Source organism: Enhydra lutris, unplaced genomic scaffold (assembly GCF_002288905.1).
Source record: "Enhydra lutris kenyoni isolate GAN:26980312 unplaced genomic scaffold, ASM228890v2 scaffoldscaffold12, whole genome shotgun sequence".
Taxonomy (NCBI): domain Eukaryota; kingdom Metazoa; phylum Chordata; class Mammalia; order Carnivora; family Mustelidae; genus Enhydra; species Enhydra lutris.
In genome coordinates, this window is record NW_019154096.1 from 49,738,171 (window position 1) to 49,758,907 (window position 20,737).

The 20,737-nt window shown below is 54.5% G+C and overlaps 1 protein-coding gene across 1 annotated transcript in view; it reads right to left on the minus strand.

Moving 5' to 3' along the window:
* Window positions 1–350: 350 nt before the first annotated feature.
* LOC111144820 (slit guidance ligand 1) overlaps window positions 351–20,737 on the minus strand; it is a 163,680-nt gene continuing 143,293 nt past the window's right edge. The window contains exons 26-37 of the mRNA XM_022499320.1: window positions 14,912–15,075; window positions 13,068–13,192; window positions 12,693–12,790; window positions 9,913–10,056; window positions 9,694–9,783; window positions 6,998–7,135; window positions 5,493–5,730; window positions 3,899–4,029; window positions 3,304–3,458; window positions 2,007–2,295; window positions 1,463–1,674; window positions 351–672 (exon numbers count right to left, since the gene is read on the minus strand). Of these exons, the coding sequence (XP_022355028.1) occupies window positions 434–672; window positions 1,463–1,674; window positions 2,007–2,295; window positions 3,304–3,458; window positions 3,899–4,029; window positions 5,493–5,730; window positions 6,998–7,135; window positions 9,694–9,783; window positions 9,913–10,056; window positions 12,693–12,790; window positions 13,068–13,192; window positions 14,912–15,075 (2,023 nt within the window). The 3' untranslated portion in view covers window positions 351–433. The remainder of the gene's footprint in view (window positions 673–1,462; window positions 1,675–2,006; window positions 2,296–3,303; window positions 3,459–3,898; window positions 4,030–5,492; window positions 5,731–6,997; window positions 7,136–9,693; window positions 9,784–9,912; window positions 10,057–12,692; window positions 12,791–13,067; window positions 13,193–14,911; window positions 15,076–20,737) is intronic.

A 20,737-nucleotide genomic window follows, 5' to 3' on the forward strand; every position in this document is an offset into this window, starting at 1 on the left:
GCAAGTGGAGCAGAGAGCCAGGCTGGCTACCCCAGGGGAGGCTTCCAGGTCATCCGCAGGGGGCAAGGGCCTTCTGAGGCCAGTATGGGCCACAGGTGAGAAGGAAAAGCTGGTTTGGGAAGGGGCCAGTCCCTTCTTCAGACCCAAGTAGTAAGCAAGCAGGGGGTGTCACCATTCTGCACTCTTGGCCTGACCTCAAGCACACATTCATTCAACAAATATTTATTAAGCGCCTATTTGTGCAAGGCACTTCCGGAGAGGGCAGCCTGCAGCCCGGGCCGCGCCCACCCATCCCGCCCCCAGTGCTGTTGCTCCGGGAGGTCGGCCTAGGAGCTGCTCCGCTGGCCCACACCCCCAGCCCGGCTGCAGGCCACTGGGCTCCGCTGCTGCCGTGTCCCCTTGCCCACCTCACCCCTCCCTGTCCAGCCAGGCACTACGCGCAGACAGCACAGCCACACTTGGTGGGCTTCTCCACCTCCTCCGCAAAAGAGGTCCCGTCGCTGCACTCAAAGGTGAACTTCCTCCGCTTCAGCCGCAGGCCCTGGCAGCAGCCCTGACCTGGGCATGAGCCCCGGCACTCCACCCATGACAGCGGGCGCGTGGTCTGGCAGATGGCATAGCCCCTCTGGACCTGGTGAAAGTCCCGGACAGGGTCCCCCCGGCACTCGGACTCTGGATAGGACAGACACCAAGAGAGAGCCTCAGGGCCCACCCGTGGGCCAAGGCCGGCCCAGGGGGAGGGCAAGAGGAGGAGGAGAGGCAGCCTCCAAGGACCAGGTCCTCCAGCGCTCAGACTCCACCTCCGTCCCCACCAGACATGCACATGCACGGTCTTCCTCCTGGGCCCACAGTCCAGTGAGTAGGAAGGAAGAACTTTCTAGCTGCCAGGACCCTCCAGGACAGCGTGGGCTGCCAGGTAAGTGGGCTCCATGCAAGAGGAGGCTGGCAGCTGGGAAAGCAAGAAGAGAGAAGGAAATTGTGCCAGGAGCAGGGGGTCTGCGGGACCCTGAAGGTGCTTGTGTTCTGGACTTCCCTCTGCCCAGCCTCAGCAGTCTCTATTCCAGCAGAAGCATCTTGGTCACAGGGGCCAGGGAGGGCCTGGGAAAGAGTTCCCAACCCTCAGGCTTCTGCTGCTCCCAGGGGCCCAAGGTAACAGGGCCAAGATGTGGAGGTTTGGGTAGGAGCTGTTACCCTGGGCAGTCTCTTCTGTAAGGGGCGACCCCCCCACCAGCTACAGGGGTCATGGGTAAGGGGGTACATGCCCTGGGTAAGGGGGCTTTAGGGCAAGCTGGGCCATGTGTCTGGTGGTGGGGCTCAAAGCCCAGAGGTACTACAGTCCAAGAGCAGTCCAGGGTGCAGGAGAGGGGAGGGGGCACAGAAGGGGATGCCAGGTTTGGAGGAGGAAAAGTCAAGTCACTACTGCAAGTTGTGGAGAGGGCATGTCAGGAGGGGGGCCCCTGACCTTGCTCACACAGCTCGCCCGAAAAGCCAGGGTCACACACACAGTGTGCCCCCTTGGTAGCCAAGGCCTGGCAGTGGCCGTGGAGGCACCGCAGGCCCCCACAGGGGTCCACAAGTGCCCCGGCCTGGTTGCACAGAGCCCCCGAGTACCCATCCTGGCACTGGCAGTTGTAGGAAAGAGCATCGAGGGGCACACACTTCCCGTGGACACACCTAGAGGGAACGGAGGAAAGGTACTATGAGAATAGGCTGCCGCCAGTCCAGTCCGAGGGCACCCCACAACCCCAATCATGGTGTCAGGGGATGTTCTACTGTACCCAAGAGCAAAAGGGAGCAAAATGGGATTCTGTCACCCCTGGCCACCCCTAGGGCCCTCTTCCTATTAATAAAAACTGGAAACTAGAAAAAATCAAAATCATTTGTTGGGCCACATGTTCCAGTTTGGAGGGGTTTAATACAGTCCATACAGCAGCCCTCACCCTGGGGATAGGAGCTGGCAGGCAAGGGAAGGGAACCTGCAGGTGGGGCAGGGGGCGAGGGCTCACTTGTGGCCATGGCAGGGCCCGTCCGCTGGTTGGTCACAGTGTAGGCCCCCCCAGCCGGCCTCACAATGGCACACGGGCCCCGGGGTGGCGTTGGGCTGGCAGATCCCATGGAGGCAGTAGAGCTTCCGGCAGGGCTCACAGCCCGGCACCACGCCTGGCTTCATCCGTGTCTTGGTGAAGTCCTGCAGCTCGTTGTTGATGTAGAGGTTTCGGATGCAGCCATGGAAGCTGGTGCCATTGAGGATCTGCCACAGGCGGAAGGCGGCGGAGTTCACATCCACAGGCATCCCTGGGGGGCACGGGGGGCAGGAGGGGACAGAGCTGGGCTGAGGCAGGCTCAGACCATGCTTGGCACTCATGACTGAGGTCTGCTGGGCATCTGCACAGGGTTCCCTCCTGCCCTCAGCCTCTGTCCTTCGGTCTTTGCAACCCTGGGCCAAGGTCCTTTGCCACCTTGGAGGGTCCAGACTCCTTTCCCGGAAGAAAAAGAAAACCTGCGCCCTCTAGGACTAGAGCCCAGGGGCGCCAAGCCTGTAGCAGCCAGCTGACAAAGAGCCCCGGGTGTCTAAGCTCAGGCTGCCCTCACCCGAGGCTCCTTCCTGCACTGCAGGACACCAGCTCTTACCTCCTTACTCCAAGAGCAGCCGGAGGACCTGGGTCTAGAGCTTTGTCACCTGCTTTTGTGGTCGTTGCAGCAACCCTGAGGTCGGAATTGCTAAACCCCATCTGGTACTCAGTGACTTGCCTGAAGTTGTACAACTAATAAACCACAGAGCTGGAATGAGAACTCAGGGTTCTCTCCTCCCTTCCTGCTCAAGAGTCTCACCAAGGCCCTCCACAGCACCAAGAAAACCCCACTATTGCAGAAACTTGACTTATCTGCACCTGGAAATGTTTGCAGGTACAAAGCATGGAAAGCCAGCTGGAGCACCCCAGCTGATGCGGGGACTCTGCTGGAGCCTCATGCAGCAGCTCTGGGCCACGGAGAGCTCTGAGAACCTGAGCACTTGACAAGCTCCTGGTGGTCCAGAGCCAAGAGCAAAGGTGCCCATTTTGGAAAACAACTGGGAAAGCTCCAGGCTCCCCAAACCAAACCCAAGGTACCTGTCCTTGGTCAGCCTGGACTCCAGACAGGAAGGGCCATCCACCAGTGGACTGGAATACCCCCTCCAGTCCAGTGGCCTGGGCATCAGCCCTCCTGGCAAGCCTTAGGCCAGAGAGCAACAGAGGCCCCACCTAGAATGGCTGTCGCCATCACCTAAGTGAGCCTCAGCCTCTCCCTGGGCCAGGTCCTTACCTCCCACATAGAGGGGGGCCTCGCTGTTCAGCGTGTAGTGTTTGCCAAAATTGTCCATGGTCATGGGACTGCCTCCATCGATGGAGAGATTCACCATCTGGTCAAACGTGACCAGCTCAACGGTATGGAACTGCCCATCATTGATTGTCTCGGCACTGGAAGAAGATGGGGTGCCCCCACCCCAGGGAATGGGCTTCAGTTTGGCCCATCTCTGCCTGGGCCCTTCCCCAGAAAGGCCACTGGTACGCAGCTGCTTCCCAAGGAATAACATCTCTAAGGAAGGAGGGTGTATAGACTGTGGCCTAGGGCCTAGTCCCTCCTGCTTCCCTCCTTGGAACTCCCTGGGCAAAGCTGAGCAGTTTGGGACAGGGGTTTCCAACTTACCATCTCTCCCTTCCCCCTAAAGAAACCCCAGTGAGAAGATGGGATAGGGAAGGGTGGGCCCACTGCTCGGGCCTCAGCTCCAAGCTGGGACCGCACTAGATGGTTCAAAGGCCCTTCCCACTAGAGCAGCCCAGTTCTGGTGGTCCCGATAACTGCCTGCTCTTGAACCAGGAGACCCTGAGGGAGGGCAGTGGGCATGATGGACCCTTACCTGTAGATGGCAGAGCTGGGGTAGCTGCCTGGGTCATAGCTGACACGCACATGACCCTGATATAGCTCCACTGCAATGTGGTCATTGTCCCCATTGTACAGCAAGATCCCGTTGTCCTCTGCCGTGGAGACCTGTGGGGCAAGGGCACTTTCTCTCCCACGTAGCAGTGGCCCAGGGAGGTGGGGCAGATGGGGGATCCACATTTGGAAGATAAGTGCTATGTGCAGAGCGGTGGCCCCTGACAACCCAGCCTACCCAGGGGACACATCCTCCAAGGGATGCTGACAGAAGCTAGTAGCCCCTGGTTCACATGCCATCCACTGCCAGGAGGAGAAGGCAGATGGACCAGCTGAGGCCTGGAAACTGTGCTAGGAGGGGCAGGTAAGAGACCGAAGGGCATCTGCCCAGAGAGGAAAGTCCAATGGACGTGAGGTAGCCCGTTCTGTGGACCTCTGGGAGCCACCAAGAGGACAAGTAAACAAAGGCTCTTAACAGCCATGACCACCCCAAGCTGGAAGGAGCCATTCAGGAGGTAGTACCTGTCTCCGGAGCCATGCATGCAAAAGCTGGAGCTATCTTGGGAGGGAGAGCGCTCTACAGTGCTGTAGGGGCCGTGATCCTGCCTTGTCCCTCTTCCCCCACCACTTCTTGGTAAAGTGGTAAAGCGACTCCCTGGTCGCATAGGGCTGGCACAGGGCCCAGGCTGGACCCAACATAGCACCCCATCTGGCTGGACTTCATGGCTGGGCCAGAGACAGGCAAGTGACTGAAGGCAGGCCAGTCAGAGATCTTCCCTGAGGTCGGTGACTGCTGTGCCACCAGCTGGCAGGGCAGAGCCCGCAACAGGACAGCAGGGCAGCAGACCCACCTCTCTGTGGAGGTGCCGAGGACGTGGGGGAATTTATTTTATTGAGCGGTTAGGCTAGCTGTGTTCTTGTAGTGCAGACAGGGAACGTGGGTGGGATGTGGGAGAGGTGATGAAGTGGGGGAGCACAGTGAGCATGTTGGGAGGCTTAGGGGCTCTGGGAGCAAAGGAGGAAGACGTGGCTGCTGGGGTGGGGAGTGCAGCTGGAGGAAGAGAGCTGGCCAAGGAGGACATGTGGACTCTGATCCTTTCATCATGCACCATTCCCTCTTCTCCGTCCCCAAGAACTGCTGGGCAAACAGTGCCGTTCAAGTGGGATGTGCGTTTAGGCCTCCACAAACTGACCTTGGGAGATGAAATTCAAGACATGGAATGACAAAGTAAGGGCCCCAGGGCCAGGAGGCTAAAAATACAGGGCCAGAGCTGAAGCCCAGAGCCAACTCTGGCTGTGTTGCAGCCATATGGAGAGTGTGCAGTGCTGGAGACTGGTGCTGAGGAGCAGGCGAGACAGGGTGGCCAGAGAGGACCCCGAGACCACTTCCCCTGTTCCCTCCTTCCCTGATCGGAGATTGCTTTTGTGACCCAGTAACCTTCCCACATCTGCTTTACCCACATCCAAAGGGTTTTAATTAACACAGGCTCCTCCCAGTTCTCCCAGGCAGGGATGCCCCTCACTGCTCTGACCTGCCTGACTCCCTTCTCTGACCGGGCACCCTGGGCACGACGCACCTGCAGCGTGATGTTGGCTCGGGGCCAGTTCTGCAGGTCCGTGAACTGCAGGTAGGTGTCCCGATCCACAAAGTTGACACTGAGCAGCTTCTCACACTCAGGGCCGCCGAAGCCTGGGAGGCACTGGCACACGGGCCCGCTGCCCTGGTCCACACAGTTGGCCCCATTCTGGCACTCAGTCCCCTCACAGGGGTTTCTGGGGGTGGGAGCGGGGGAAGGTACCTCACAGAACTGCCCACTGAAAGGGGAAAGATACAGGTCAGAGAAGGCTGAGCTAAGAGGCAAGGGGACAGCTTTCTCTCCCATGGTCCTGGAGAGAAATACTAAACATCATGGGAAACAGAAGATGCTCCTAACGAACACTTTTCCCGAGAGAACTAGGAGCCAGAAGGATACTGAGAACAAGGTGAGAAACAAGTGTGGTCCCTGGAACAGCATCATCGCTCCCCCTGGGCATCTGTCAGAACAGAAAACCTGAATCTGCTTAATAAGGTCGTGCGCGCACTAAAGTCTGAGAAACACTCATGACTCAGGGCAGTCAAGTCTGCCGGCAAATTTACTACTGCCACAGGAGAAAAAACAGACACGAGAGAGAGAAGACTCAAATGACTAAAGAAATAAAAGGGGACAGGACCACCAGCAGGGAGTTCTGACCCACGCTACATGCCCAGCACCAGGACTCACGGCCTCCGAGAGCGGAAACGACTCAAAGGTCTCTCCGCGGAGGAACGGATCCACAACTGTGGTCTGTCCATACAGTGGAATACTAGCCGGCCACAAAAAGGAAGGCAGTTCTAATGCATGCTGCCACGCAGATGAAGCCCAAAACCATGATGCCAAGGGAAAGAAGACAGTCACAGAAGACCACAGATGGTGTGATCCCACTTACAGGAAACATCCCGGACAAGCAACTCTATAGACACAAGTAATAGATTATTGGCTGCCCGGAGCAGAGACTGGGGTGGAGGGTGACAGATAGGAACAGCGTTTCTTCCTGGAGTAATGAAAGTGTTGATTATGGTTAATAGATGCTCAATCCTGATAGTATACTACCAGCCACTGAATTATATACAGAAACTGGGTGAATTATAGCTCAATAAAACCGTTAAAAAAAAAAAGACTCAAGGAGAGCATGGGAGGTAGGTGGCCAGAAGGAGGGGAGGGATGCCCTACCCCTTCTCTTTCAGAGAAGCCACCTTTATGCCGGGACGGGTCTTCATTGGCTCACTGGACAGATACGTGGCAGGCACTGGCCAGTACTCTGTACCCACTTCCCAGTCCCTCCACCAAACAGTTTAGGGACCCTGTGCTTATGATCTCAGTGACTGGGGAACTTTCCCAGGTCACACACCTGGGGAGGGCATAGCCACAGTTAGACCCCCAGGATCCAACTTCCAGGCTCGGACCCTTACTCCCTCCCACCAGCTGTGCTTGGGCGCTCCTGCCAGCTCTGGGGCTGGAGGCTAGGAGGCCTCAGTTGCTCACGGTGCCCTGGGGCCACTCACCTGTAGCCCTCAGTACAGAGGCAAGAGTAGCTGTTGACTTCGTCCACACACTGGGCCCCGTGCTGGCAGCGGTGGTCCCTGCAGTCATCCTCGTTCTCACTGCAGCTGTCACCTGCATAACCTGGTGCACACTCACACCTGGGAGGCGAACGGGGTTGGGGGGATGGGTGGAGGGGTGAACAGGAGTGAGGGGCAAACAGGTGAGGGAGAGGATTGGGGGGGGCGGTCAGGTCTTCAGAAACCTGTGGGGCCTGGGGGCCATGTGTGTGACCGAGAACCTTAAGGCCCATGCATCTGTGGGACAACCAGGAGGTCAAACAGAGCCCTAGAGAGAAAGATGTCCCCCAGCGCATCCTGGGACCCTTTTCTGGTACAGGAAGAGAGCTTGTGTGGGCCTCTGTGTGGGGGCAGATTCTGGGCTGGGAGGTTGGCTATCCAGTGGCAGGAGAAGGGGATCTTGTCATGGAGGACCCACCCTGACCACTGACAGCACATCCAAGGCCAAACTTCAGCCCCTCTCAACCCGCTCAGCAGAACAAGGCCCCGCATCGTAGGGCTCAACTAGCTCTCTTCAGCCTCCCCAAATCCACTGGACCAGCCTCCTAGCCCTGCCCCAGCAAACCTAGCGCCCCCGCTCAGGGATGCCAGGCCAGTCCCCAGCCCCCAGCTCTGCTGTGCTGCTCCCATCATCTGGAGAGCAACCATTTGCCTGTCACAGACAGAGCACACTCCACCCAACTTCAGTCACAGCCTTGCAAGACACCCCCTGTCCTGCCCCACCCCAATTAGGCCCACCCTGTGGTCAGACCTGTCTCCACTGGCAGCAATCCCACCCCACCAGCACTTCCCTGCCTTCATGTCTATTGATTCTCGCACATCCTCTTCTCTCTCCCTGCCTCAGTCCAACCTGGGCAACACCACACCTCCTCCAGGAAGCCCTCCCAGCTGCCATCAAGAGATCCCTGTGGGAAACTCCTCCAAACTAAACTGCAAACTCCACAGCTCAATCACACAACCTGGCAGGCAGATGCTCTGCTCCCGCCTGGATGTTTTTATTCCCAGTTTTTCAAGCTGTTAAATACTTTTCTACCCAAATAATACATATACGTACATATGTGTACACACACACACACACACACACACAGACACCCCTTTATGGTTTACACCATAATGGTTTACACCAAAACCTATTATGGTTTACATCATAATGCTACTCCTTACTACATAAAATGGCATGATTTTCAGATAGTTTCTCTATTTTAGTTTTGTTTTGTTTTTTTTATTCCTGAGAGAGAGCACGAGCAGGGGCAAGAGCATAGGGAGAGGGACAAGCAGACTCCGCCCTGAGCACTAAACCCGAGATCACAACCTGAGCCACCAGATACCTCTCTATTTTAGTTTTTAATGTTCATCTTGACCCACCGTTTGGCTCACAGGCCACGACTAGGGCTTGTGCTGCAGTCTGAACGATGCTGCGGTAGCTAAGCCTCTGCCCACGTTCACCTTCACTCACTCACTCAATGCACTGAATGCCCGCTGAGCCCCAGGCGCAGTGGAGTGAGGCCCGTCCTCCCTCCAGAGGGGAGGGAGGGGGTCAGTCCTGCTTTAGTCCGCTGCCTGAGGTCCAGCCCCTCATCTGAGCAGCCGGTGAACGCCTTGGTCTGCCACTGCTGCTCGGTCTGCCGTGCCAACTCCACCCCAGCAGCTCACCGGCAAGCGCGGCAGCTTCGGCTCCCGTGCACCCCCTCGGTCTCCGACCAGGCCTCAGGAGCCCCGCTCTCTTGCTTCCTGCCCCTGTCTGTGGGTGGCCCCAGCTGGACCGTGGGCTCCGTGGGAGGCTCCACTCCCCACCCTCGCCTGAGTGCCTGGGGTTTGGTCCCTCAGCCACAGGCTTTCAACCCCGGCCACCTATGCTGTCCTGACTGGTGGAACGGGTCCCATAAATGGGACTGTGTTTACAAAACTGCAGTTGGAAACATTTTAAAAGCCCACGACCTTCATGTAGTCGTCTTCTTGTGACCGTGCACTTCCATATAAGCCAGTAACAAAGAAGGCGACAACAGTCAAAGACCTCTTATTCAGACAGGTTTTGCAATTCTGAAATTTTGGGATTTTAGAAAGGTTATACAAGGCCTAAAGCACATAACACAGCAATGGGATCTGGGGCAGCCCCTTAGTTAAACATGTTCACATGTCTGCAGCAAATTCTACGTACGTTCAAACTACATGGCAAGAATAGTGACCCTAAGTAGCTTTGTAACTGTGCGGGTCAGGTCTTACTACCAAATATGTTCTGGTCAGACCAGATTTTGCTATCAAATGGGCTTTTGCCTTTCAGAGTTTTGTGCATTTTGTATTTGGGGAGGAGAAATGGTGGATCTGGAAAGCTAAGAGCCCTTTACAGAGCACCTACCAGATGTCAGCCTTGGAGCAAAGCGCTTTCCACGCGTTTGCTCATCTGACCCTCGCAACCACCCCAGGAGGAAGCCACAGGGGGGCCCACTTTGCAGAGGGGAAGACAGGCTCAGAGCAGTCAAGGCATCCACCACTACCCTGTCCCCACACTGACTCACAGGGACCCTGTGTAGCCAGGACCAAACCCACTTGACAAGTAAGGAAATAAAACAGGGAGAACAGAGATGAGGGGACTTCAAGGCCCATGCCCTTGTCTGGCCCTGAAAACCCGCAACACTGACCTGGGCCCGTCTGGAGTACCCACACACCGGGCCTCGTGCTGACATGGGTTCAAATCTGGGGAGCAGAAGTCCACCAGCTGCTCACAGGCCCTTCCTGGGGAAGAAGGAGGAAGGGGGAGAGAAGCTGCTGCCATGCTCTGCCAGGCAGCTGGGCCAGCAGAAACCTGCCGCGGCCCTTCCACAGCCAGGAACAGGCTCAGGGCATGAAACCCACCGCACTTACCGGTGTACTGCAGGGGGCACCTGCAGCTGTGGTTGCCCACACCGTCCACACACACGCCCCCATTGGCACAGGCGTGTTCCCCACAGTCGTCTGTATTCACCTCACAGGTTGGTCCTTCAAAGCCGGTGGGACAGGAACACCTGAGGGCAGCGGGTGAGGAGAGAGCGCACCAGGTGGGCCCGAGCCAGGCCAGCAGCGTTCCTGAGGCACCGGTGGAAGCCCATGTCCCCCGGGGACCATCCTCATCCCAGAGCTCTGGTCCCCACCTCGGGCCAGGCCCTCACTAGGTGCTGGGGTTAGAGTGAATCAAACAGCCCTGGATTCTGGGGGCTCGCTCACAATCTAGTTGGAGAGACAATGAGGAGATAGGCAACCACACGAGAGTTGGGAAGTACTGGGATGGTACCACACGGAGGCTGGGAAGGGTGGACAGAGGCCGGGGATACTTAGCTCATACATCAGGGATGAGGGGAGAACAGGGCTGGAGGGGGAGCAGGAGTCAGCTCGTGGAGACTTCCCCCCCGGGAGCACCCGGGGTCTTCCAAGTGACAGGTGGGTCAGAGAGGTCTGAGAATTTTCCAGATCCTTCAAGTTCTGCACAGAACTTGAACTGTTGCCTGAAAAGACCTACTCCAGAGCCTCAGAAATGCACACACACCTCCCCAGCCTGAGTGTGAGCTGGGACTGCTGGAGCCTAAAACCCTTGCGCACCCAAATAAAGGGACAATTAAGAAGGCAGAGGTTTCCCGACAGGACAAACACTTTTGCAAGACATTCCAGTTCTGTGTATTTAAAAAAAAATCACTGACTGGTCAGCTGATCGAGCATTAAAAACTTTTGATGACAGATCAGTCTGGGGTTTGGGCATATAAACTCGGAAGGGTTTCAAATAATTGAGTGACATGCTACAATAAAACTTCTAATCCCAGTGATCTATGTGCACAAACTTTCCAACATTTCTATCTGTATACATAGATTAAAAAAAGGAACATGTTGGATGCTGAGCCTTCTCTCATTCTGTCCCATTCATCCTGGGACACAGGAACCAGTTAGAAGAAAAGCACACACAAAAAGCCCCCCATCTAGCTCATTACGAGTCGTAACCTTTTCCTTTCATGTGTAACAATTACCGAAGTTTGTGGAGTTGGGTTCCGATTGTTGCTGTCGATGTCATTACAATTGTTGACAATTGTAATGACCACTCTGCAAAGGATACTTTTCAGAGGTTGACGGTGACAAGAAACAAAAATCTATGGGTGGCAGAGAAGTAGGGCAGAGGGCTTAAGAACAGACTTGAGCATCAAAACATAGACATTGGAAGAGAAATGGAGGTGGGTGTGAGGAGTAAAATCGAAATACTAGTTCGAGGAGAAAAGGAAGGCGATAACAGGTTTAAGCTGTTAAATGAGCTTGTTGGGGTGATTTTTAAAAAATGGGATCAAATTGCTGTGTTCATCAGATTCCACTGGAAAATGATAAAAGTGAACTAAAAAGGGAGATTTTTAAAGGTTCATATTTACAGTATCCTGGAAATTAACTCTTTTATAATAAACAGTTCAACTTACACTGAAAAATGCTGGCCGTCACTCTAAGAACGTACAAGAGGAAATGTCGTTCAAACACCGGTTTGGCGCGGGTAAGTGTGCACAAAGGTAAGAAGCTCAGAGTTCCAGCTTGGAGGGGGCTACCCCAGCTGCACCCGTCCTCTGCAGAGGGGTCCTCTGCAGAGGGGTCCTCTCAGCCGCCCAAGCTCCATAGAACACCCCCCCACAAGAGTCCAGCGGGTGTTGGGGGGGGGGTGGGCTGGATGGAGCGGTTGCCAAAGCCCAGAGAAGGAGGGAGACGATTGTAAGGACACGGTTTCCAAGGTGACGACGTGTGAGAGCCTATTTTGTGTTTTATTTTTTACATCGGGCCATTAGGGTTTGCAAAGGCAGGTTTGGCCATTCTTGCCAAGTAGATTCAACATCATTTTCCAGAGAGCAGATTTGTTCGCTTGGCAGTTTATTTTCAGCAACTAAACACTATATATTCCTCTGGAAAAACTCTGGGTCCAGGAGAGCTCTGGGCGGGGGGGTGGGGGGGGTGGAGGGCTCCTTGAAGGGGCCTGGGGGAAATCCGTGGTGGGGGCGCTTATGTGGGAAGGTCAGACAGGAATCAGGAGGGCTGGCCCTTCACGAAGTCCAAGGCGGGGTAGGCATCGGCTACCCAGGTGTGACCAGTGGGACCCAGATCATGGGGAGAGGCCACGGACGGTGCGCCTGGGACTTGCTCCCACCTCTGGGAAGGCCTCCCCACCTGTCTCGCAGGCTGCCTGATACCAAGCAGCGGGTGAGGGGCCCTGCCATCAGGCAACATGGGCACAGCAAGCAGCTGTTTGACTTCAGGTCAGAGGCCTTGGGAGTTAGTGAAGATTAAGGGGGTTTAAAACACCCCTGCACTGCCCCTCAGCATTGCCAACACATATGCCCTTAGCAACGGATTGCCAGGACCATCAGAAGACCCTCTGGCCCCTGGCACGAGCACGGAGAGGCCTGGGGCAGGGATGGGCATGCCACACAGCTCTGAGCCCCAGCCCTCCGTGCTGCTGAGACTCAGCAGGCCCCCATCTCTCCGGGCAACAGGGGTCCAGCCTGGCATGGAGGGGTCTCTAGCTGCCCTCCCCAGCACAGGGAGCGCGGGGCCATCCCACTTGGAGGAGGGAGGCACCCAGGCTTGGGTGCTAGACCCGTCAGCACCCCTCCCACCAGGTTCTGGCCCCCACCAGGCAACTCACATGAAGCCAGCATCCTCGCCCTCCTGTGGATGGCAGGTCCCTCCGTTGCCACAGGGGCTGCTGGAACAGCTGTCCAGGGACACCTCACAGTTTCGGCCCTGGGGGGCAAAGTGAGTGATGAGGACCTCAGAGACACCCCGGGATTGCTGTGAGCCAACAGAAACAGCCAGCCCCGCAGCAGCAAGCCGCCCTGGCCCAGGAGTTACCTCTTCCTTCCTTCATTCATTCATTCACTCGTTCACATGCTGGGTCATTGATTAAACACTCCCTCACGCACCTGCCCTGGACACGGTGGGCAAAGCGGTGAACAAGCCAGCCCAACCCCGTCTTTCCTGGAAAGAGCAGCCCTCCTCCCCGGGCCCAGCCTCCACTCACCTTATAGCCGCTGGAGCAGGCGCACCTGTAGCCCTCAAGGGGGTCATTATGGCAGGTGCCCTCATTCTGGCATGGGCTGGACAAGCAGGGATCACACTTGGCCTGGACAGCCAGAGTTGGGGGACCTGGGGCAGGGGGGAGGTATTAGGGCAGAAGGGAGAGGAGGGCAGGACAGCCCTCAGGGAGAGCGGCGGAAGTCCTCTCCCCAAGGAAATTTTGGGCCCTCCCTCTATTTCCTCTGGGTCACGTTCATGCTCTTTTCTCAGCCCGCCTCCCCTCAGCCTCTATAAAGTGAGGTTAGTCACAGCACCTGCCTCGGGGGCCATGAGGACTAAATATGCTAATTGGAATGTACTCAATGGGCGGGCACTGGATGCCCATGGAGCCCCCACATAGTGGTCAGGGCAAAGCCATCAGTGTGAGGGCGTCACAATCACAATGACCGAGGTGGGCTCTGGCTCCCCACCCCAGCCCCATCCCAAGGAGCAGAAGTCCGCAGGCAGCCACCTCGGCAGGGAGGGGCACGGCTCTGCGAGGGGCTATGCTTAGGAGGAAAAAGTACATTTGCCTTCAAGTTGTTTCTCTCCAAGGTTGAATGGGGGGTGGGGGGGAGACTCTGTCCCATCACCACAGGCAAGACCTTCTCCAGCCCCTGAAGGACTCACGCGTCCTCTTCCCTGAACTTGGAAGTGGGCTAGGAGCCAGCAGCCAGGCTGCCTGGGGCACCACCTGTGAGGGGAATGAGGACCTCACAAGAATAAAACTCAGGTTTCCACTCAGGTCTCCTTCTAGAAATGGAGAAATATTGGTCCTGCTGAAGAGGCATGAGACTTAAAAGAGACAAACACTTTTCACTGGAAGGAAGCATGAGTGGATTTCCCAGATACTGGGATTCTGTTCCTTCCTCTGGGTGCTATTTCCCTGGTGTGTTCAGTCTGAGAAAATCCAGGGAATCCCCCCCGCCCCACTTATGATCTGCGTACCTTGATGTTATGCATGTTATATTTCAACAAAAAGTTTTCTTAACTTACCAATACCATCTAATAACCACTAGTTAAATACCGAACCAATGTTTCACTGCCAATCAGGGCCCTCTGAAAGGTTACCCCCGTGACAGCAGCCTGCACGCCAGGTGACCATGAACCCAGGGCTGTCAGTTTCATTTCCGATGGAGGGCTGTGAGCTTGCAGAGCGCAGGGGCTGGGCCCCCTGCTGGCCCCCGGCGCACACTGCTGGACCTGGGGCAGCCCTCAGCCCCCTCCCTCGGCTCAGCTGGGCTCCCGGGCCATCAGTCAATCAGCCAATCCACCTCTGAAGGAGAATTTCCAGACACCCCAGGTGAGGCAGCTTCAGGGCAAAGTGTGTGGAGTCTCCAGTCACACTGGGGCCCTGTGTTTCTGCAAATGTCAGGAGAGTGGCAGCGGGGTCCAGTGGCTTGGGGTGGCGAGGGGGGGATCAGGGCCAAGCACATTTTCTACCAAAGGGAGCCCTGAGCCCTCCTGCTGCTGAGAGGCTGGGAGTGTCGGGAAACGCTGCTACTATTTTTATTTTCCTTACGTAACCCCAGGGAGAGGGATTAAGGCCCTCACAGCCTGAGCCATTCTACCCAGCTTTTCTCGTTCGCTGGACATCAAGAATAGAAAGAAGGTAGCCATGCTAACAAGCAGTAGGCCCATCATTCCTACCACCTGACCCCCCACTCGGATGGTCACCACGGGGACACAGGAGACCCTGGAAGGCCCCGCCAGAATTAGGTCCCGTAGGCCCCTGGCAGCGGGTGGTGGGGACGCAACCGTGTACCTACAGCCCCGCCCCAGCCCCTGCTCTCGTGCTCCTGGGCTCACCTTGGCATTCAAACTTCTTGGCAGGCGTGGTGAGGAGCAGCTTGCCCTCCATGTCTGGGGGCCCCGCACAGCGGGCAATGCCCGGTTCCTTATAGCCTGTCTTCACCCAGCCGGACAGCCAGCGGAGGTGGCAGTCGCAGTACAGAGGGTTGGCCCCAATGGCCCTGCATCAGAGAGCAGAGGGCAGCAGTCATCCCGAATGGGGTCCTTCACCCAGCAGGCACTGAGCTTGCCAGGCACTCAGCCAGGGGCTGCCAAAAATCCTAATGGTCCCCATGGTGTGAGCCTTTACTGCACAGTCGGCGCTGCTCTAAAAACTTCCTATGTGTTATCTTTTTTCTTTTTTTTAAGATTTCATTTATTTCTTTGACAGAGCACAAGCAGGGGGAGAGGGAGAAGCAGACTCCCCGCCGAGTAGGGAGCCTGAGGCGGGACTCGATCCCAGGATCTTGGGATCATGACCTGAGCCCAAGGCAGACAACTAACGGACAGAGCCACCCAGGCGCCCCCTTTGTGTTATCTTCTCAGTCCTCCCCACAGCCTGCTCTTCTCATGGCATATGTTGAAACAGGCTCGAAAAGGTTGGGCACTTGCCTACAATGGCACAGAGGAAAGGGGGAGGTGGCATTTGAACCGGGGCTGTTGAGGACAGGGCCGCCTCCAGAGTGCATGGGGGGCGGGGAGCCACCATTTACTGCTGAGAGGAACCAGCTGCTTTCCCACGGCCCCACATCGAATCTTCTCATTAGCCCCACGGTGTGAGCTTTCTTCTCCGTCTCCAACAGGGGGAACTGAGCCTCACGTGGACCAAGTAAATTCCCTGGGGTCACACAACAGTGAAGAAGGGCAGCCCCCAGCTCCAGACCCAGAGCCGTCTGACTCTGAAGCCCATACTCTTTCATTTTTCTTTTCATTTTTAATTAAACAAGGAGTCACGAACGCATTCTCAGTGTAAACCCCTTCCAAGTACTGCAAGCAAAGTCCCCACCTCGTGGCGAACGTACTAAATGCCACTGAATTGTACACATTAAAATGATTCATTTTATCTTACGTGAACGTCCCCTTAGTTTTCTTCAAAAAGGCCCATTCCTATGACTGGTGGAAGAGCAAAATGGCATTAACTGCGACAGAGGGGATTTTGTGATGTCTATCAAATCACCCATGCAGTGGCCTTTTGACCTAGCGATTCTGTTTTTGGGAGTTTCTTTCAGATACACCTGCCTGGGTGTGTAAAGTCATCTGCGCAGCGGTACTAATCACGGCACTGTTTGCAATAGAAAGAAACTACAATACATCCACGATGCAAAGAAAGGCTGCCCACCACCCCCCCAAACCCATCACTACCAAGCACAGAAGGACCCGTGTCACAAGGTCACCACGCCCAGGCCTGTAGCCTTCCGGTTTCTCCCAGACTTACACTTAGGGCTCTTTTTTAAAAAATTATTTTAATCCAATTAATTAATTTATAATGTATTATTGGTTTCAGAGGTCCGGGTCTGTGATTCATCAGTCTTCTGTAATAGCCAGTGCTCATTACATCATGTACCCTCCTGAATCCCCATCCCCCAACACCTAGGGCGCAAAGTATATCCACCTCCTGGATCATCACCGGGCAGCTTCTTGTCACTAAGTGGCACATCTTGGAGATCTTCCCAGGTCGGCACAAAGGGACCCCCCCCACCTCATTTTATCAAAGCACTTCATAGCATCCCAAAGGAATGGATAGCTCTCAGCTTACTGAGCAATTTCCCTACTGCCAGACATTCTGGTGGCTTCCAATGGCGTGAGCATTTCTCTAGAACAGGTGCCTAGAAGTGGGCTTCGGGTCACAGAGGAAGCTCAGGCAGGATGTTCAGAGCTGCTCTCCCAAACAAGTAGCAGCTCGTGCTGGCCGGCAGCAGCGTCAGGCCAGGACTGCCCCCTCACCCCGACCCAACCCCGCACCCCCAGCCCTGCAGTGTTCACCAACCAGCCGCCACACTCAACACCTCCCTGACAAACAGTGGGCGATTTAGAGAGGAGTGAGAGCTGGCTTTGGGAGAATGCAAGGGCCAGAGCTCCTGGGTCCAGCAAAGAGAAAAATCAGAGCTTTGGGCCTGCCGTTCATTGATATCAACACTATTTTCTAAGTATAAGGCTGTGGGATGATAATGAGAATGGGCACATTATTAAATAACGGCTGCGCTGCCCTTTTCCACCTGTTTCTGGGTGATAGAGAGGAAGTGGCTCCCCCGAGGTGTGTTTGGTCTGATGAAAACAGCAGCAGCTCTGAGCAGGAATTCCCCAAAATAGGCCAGCGGATGACACAGTGTGACAAGGCAGCTGGGCAAGACTTGGCCTCGGGCCCCAGCGCGGCTGCTCCCTGCCCGCTGACCTTGAGCAAGCCGCATCCCCTCTCTGGGGCTCACTTTACGACTCGATAAAGAGCCTGCAATCTGAGGGGGGCAGGAAGACAAGCACAAATAACCTAAGATGGGCACCAAGGGAATAACGCAGCATGGAAAAGAAGGCCAGTTCAACCTCGACGTGTGTTTCATTTTTTCTGTCCTGATTTGCTGACAGCATCCCTCCTGGCTAATGGGACAGGGGGCGACACCTTCCTTTCTCCACTGAACAGAGCCATGGCTGCCAGAGGTCGAGGAAGCTCAGAGGCTCTGATTTTTCTGAAGCTGTGTGTGTTTAAAATAAAAAAAAAAGACTTTTTGTGAATAACAGGAATACAAAAATTGTGCTATATTTAAAATGTTTATGTTAACCAGATTAATATTTTTAACATAAAAAGTGCAAGGTAATGTGATTACGTTATTCAAAATGTCAATACAGACTTTAAAAAATTTCTTTTGTAGTGCACTTGCAGGAGTGTGGTCTGCTAATGAGCCATGAGCTGAAAGTTTATTATGAATGACTTCTTCTTTCAGTCCTGTAGCTAGCTCATTTAGAGAAAATGCCCCAGAGACTGAAGCCACTGTGAATGTGGAGACCTTGACAGGTCAGGATTGTCACAACGCTGAGTCCCCCTATGTCTACCCGCCCCCCATAAAGGGCAGCAAAAGTGCACCTCAAATCTTTTCTTCAGGTTTTTATTATTTATAAGTCATCTCCACAGCCAAAGTGGGGCTCAACCCTCAGCCCCAAGATCAAGAGTCACGATCTCCACGCACTGAGCCAGCCAGGCGCCCCATGTGCACCTCCGGTCTAAGTGTCCCCTTCTGACTCTTTACGTAAAAATAACAGTAAAGAATAATAAAAACTCCCAAAGTCAATATTGCTATTCTAAAGTTAAGTCGGGGTTGACACACGCGTTTTCTTTGTTCGTCTACAGAGCCAGCTCTGAGCCACACCTGGTTTCAACCACTCACCCTCTCCACTACCCGCAGGCTGGGGTTTTGAGACCCCTTCACTTTCGCCCGGGGCCATTTTCCCATCCAAAGTGACTGAGAGCTCGGGGTGGAGTGGAGAGTCACTGGCCCAGCCAAGGCGCAGTGGTGGGGACAGTAGGCAGGCTGCCTGTGAAGCCAGAAGGGCTGTGATTCAGGTTTACACCCTCACCAGGGTGTAAATAATCCCATGTTGTTGATCGTCGGTGTAACCTGGAAATCGCTGAAACAGCAGACACTCGGTGTGTCCACGCCAAGACCCTGATGGGCTTCGGCTAATGTAACTGCGGCCAAAATAGCTCTCCCATGGCTGTTTCCCAGATTTAGCACGTACTAGAACTTCAGAATTGCCTCCACCCAAGCCGTACCTCCTCTGCCTGTTCTCTTCTCAGGCAACGTCCTCATGCCCTGCACTGTCTCCTTCTCCTGCCCTGAAGCTTCCTGACACCAGTAGGCAGCCCGGGAATGCCCGTGAAGCAGCCTAACCCTAACCCTGCCCAAAAGCATGAGGTACGCACGGAGCTCGGTGTGAAAGCAAAGCAAATTCACAAAGAAAAGAATCCTCCATTGTCCCATAAATGTAACTAATTTAATTTTTGTGTATTCCCTTCCAGGTCTTGTGTTCACACGTGTGTCCGCGAAATCCGAGTGTCGGGTCTTCCTTATGCCGAGTTTTCATCAAATAGTAAATTACAGTACCATAATGCTCTAACTACTTGGTATGCTGTCCTGTGGGCATGCCATGATCTAGTTCATCAGTCCGTATTTACTTTTCACACTGAATTCTTTCTTTTAAGATTTTATTTATTTATTTGACAGAGAGAGAGAGATCACAAGTAGGCAGAGAGGCAGGCGGGGGGTGGGGAGCAGGCTCCCCGCTGAGAGCCCGATGCGGGGCTCGATCCCAGGACCCTGAAATCATGACCTGAGCCGAAGAGGCTTAACCCACTGAGCCACCAAGGTGCCCCTTCACACTGAATTCTTAATGAATTCAGAATCTAGCTTCCTGACACGCAGCAAATCAGACAACAAAACGCCAGATTAGAGAAATGAAGAATGATGTTTGGAGCACTGGCTCAGGAACTGGCAAACAGTAAATATTCTCTGATGAAGAGATGGTTGGATGGATGGATGGATGGACAGACAGACAAGTGGAGGAAAGATGAGCTAACTGCAAAGTGAAGAGCAAAGTTAACAACAATAGAGAAGTGTGCAGGGTATTGGAACCTAGGATGGTGATGAGCACTCACAATCATTATGGTATATGGACCATAGAAATAACCTTTGTACAGGTGAGGAAAGAGGCCCAAAGAGATGAATGAATTGTCAGAGATCCCACTGCAAGTTGATGGCAAAACAAGGCCCTAACACCATACATCCTGATCTTCTAGAGTTTAAGAGGTTTAAATATGGTGGACCTGAGCCTCCACAGCACCCTCTGCCTACTGGCCCCTCCCTGCCACATACTGCTAGTGAAGAGGAGAGGCCCAGGCCAGAGTCATAGTAGGAACAAAGGGCACCTCCAGGAGCCAGGGACACTGGATGCCAACTCTTGGGCGACTCCTGCCCTGGTGCCTGCTAGGACAAGCACAGATACACTCTGGAGAGGAGCATCTCTAATTTAGGTCCTCTGGATTCCAAACTTCAGCAAAAAATGAGCTCACAACCACTAACCACCAAATACTGGTGGAAACAAGGCCCTGTTGAATGGGAGTCATCATGAGTAATGACCAATGTGGCCCCTGCCTGGCCTTTGTCTAGAGCCACCGTCTGTCTCTAGCCAGGCTCCCTCCTGCTTCATCCCATGCCAGCCGGCCTCCACACATCACCATGGCTTTCCAGGACCTTTCTACAACTCTACTGTACCACTATTCCCTTCTATTTGTAACATAAAGTCCACGCTCCTTAGCATGGCACAAAAGGTCCTTCACAATGGAATTCCAATGCCCCTTTCCAGATTCATCTCTTCCCACCCCACACTCTTCACCCAACCAACCCCCTATTATCCTATGTTGGACAACATCCCTGAATAGGTCATCTACTTTCTTGCCATCTTGCCCTTGTACATGCTGTTCCCTCCTCCTAGAATGTCTTCCCCTATCTTCTCCAATGGCAAATCCCTAGCTAGTCCGTTTCTGATGGCAGCATCCATGTCACCCCCTCTGTGAAGCTCCTCAGACTTCCCCAAAGTTAGTCACTGCTGCCTTTAAATTTGCTTTATAATATCCTGATGGTCACAGAAGGCAGAAAGTTGGTGGTAGTAAATTCTTCAGCACTTGGCTCACTGAGGTTATAATTTATTGAGGCAATATAGAATAAATAAATAGCTTTGGAATCAGATACACCTAAGTTCCAATCCTGTCTCTGTCATTTCCTAGCTTTATGACCTAGGGAAGTGGCTTCATTTTTCTGAGCCTGGGCCTGAGTGGAAAATATAAATAATAAATGT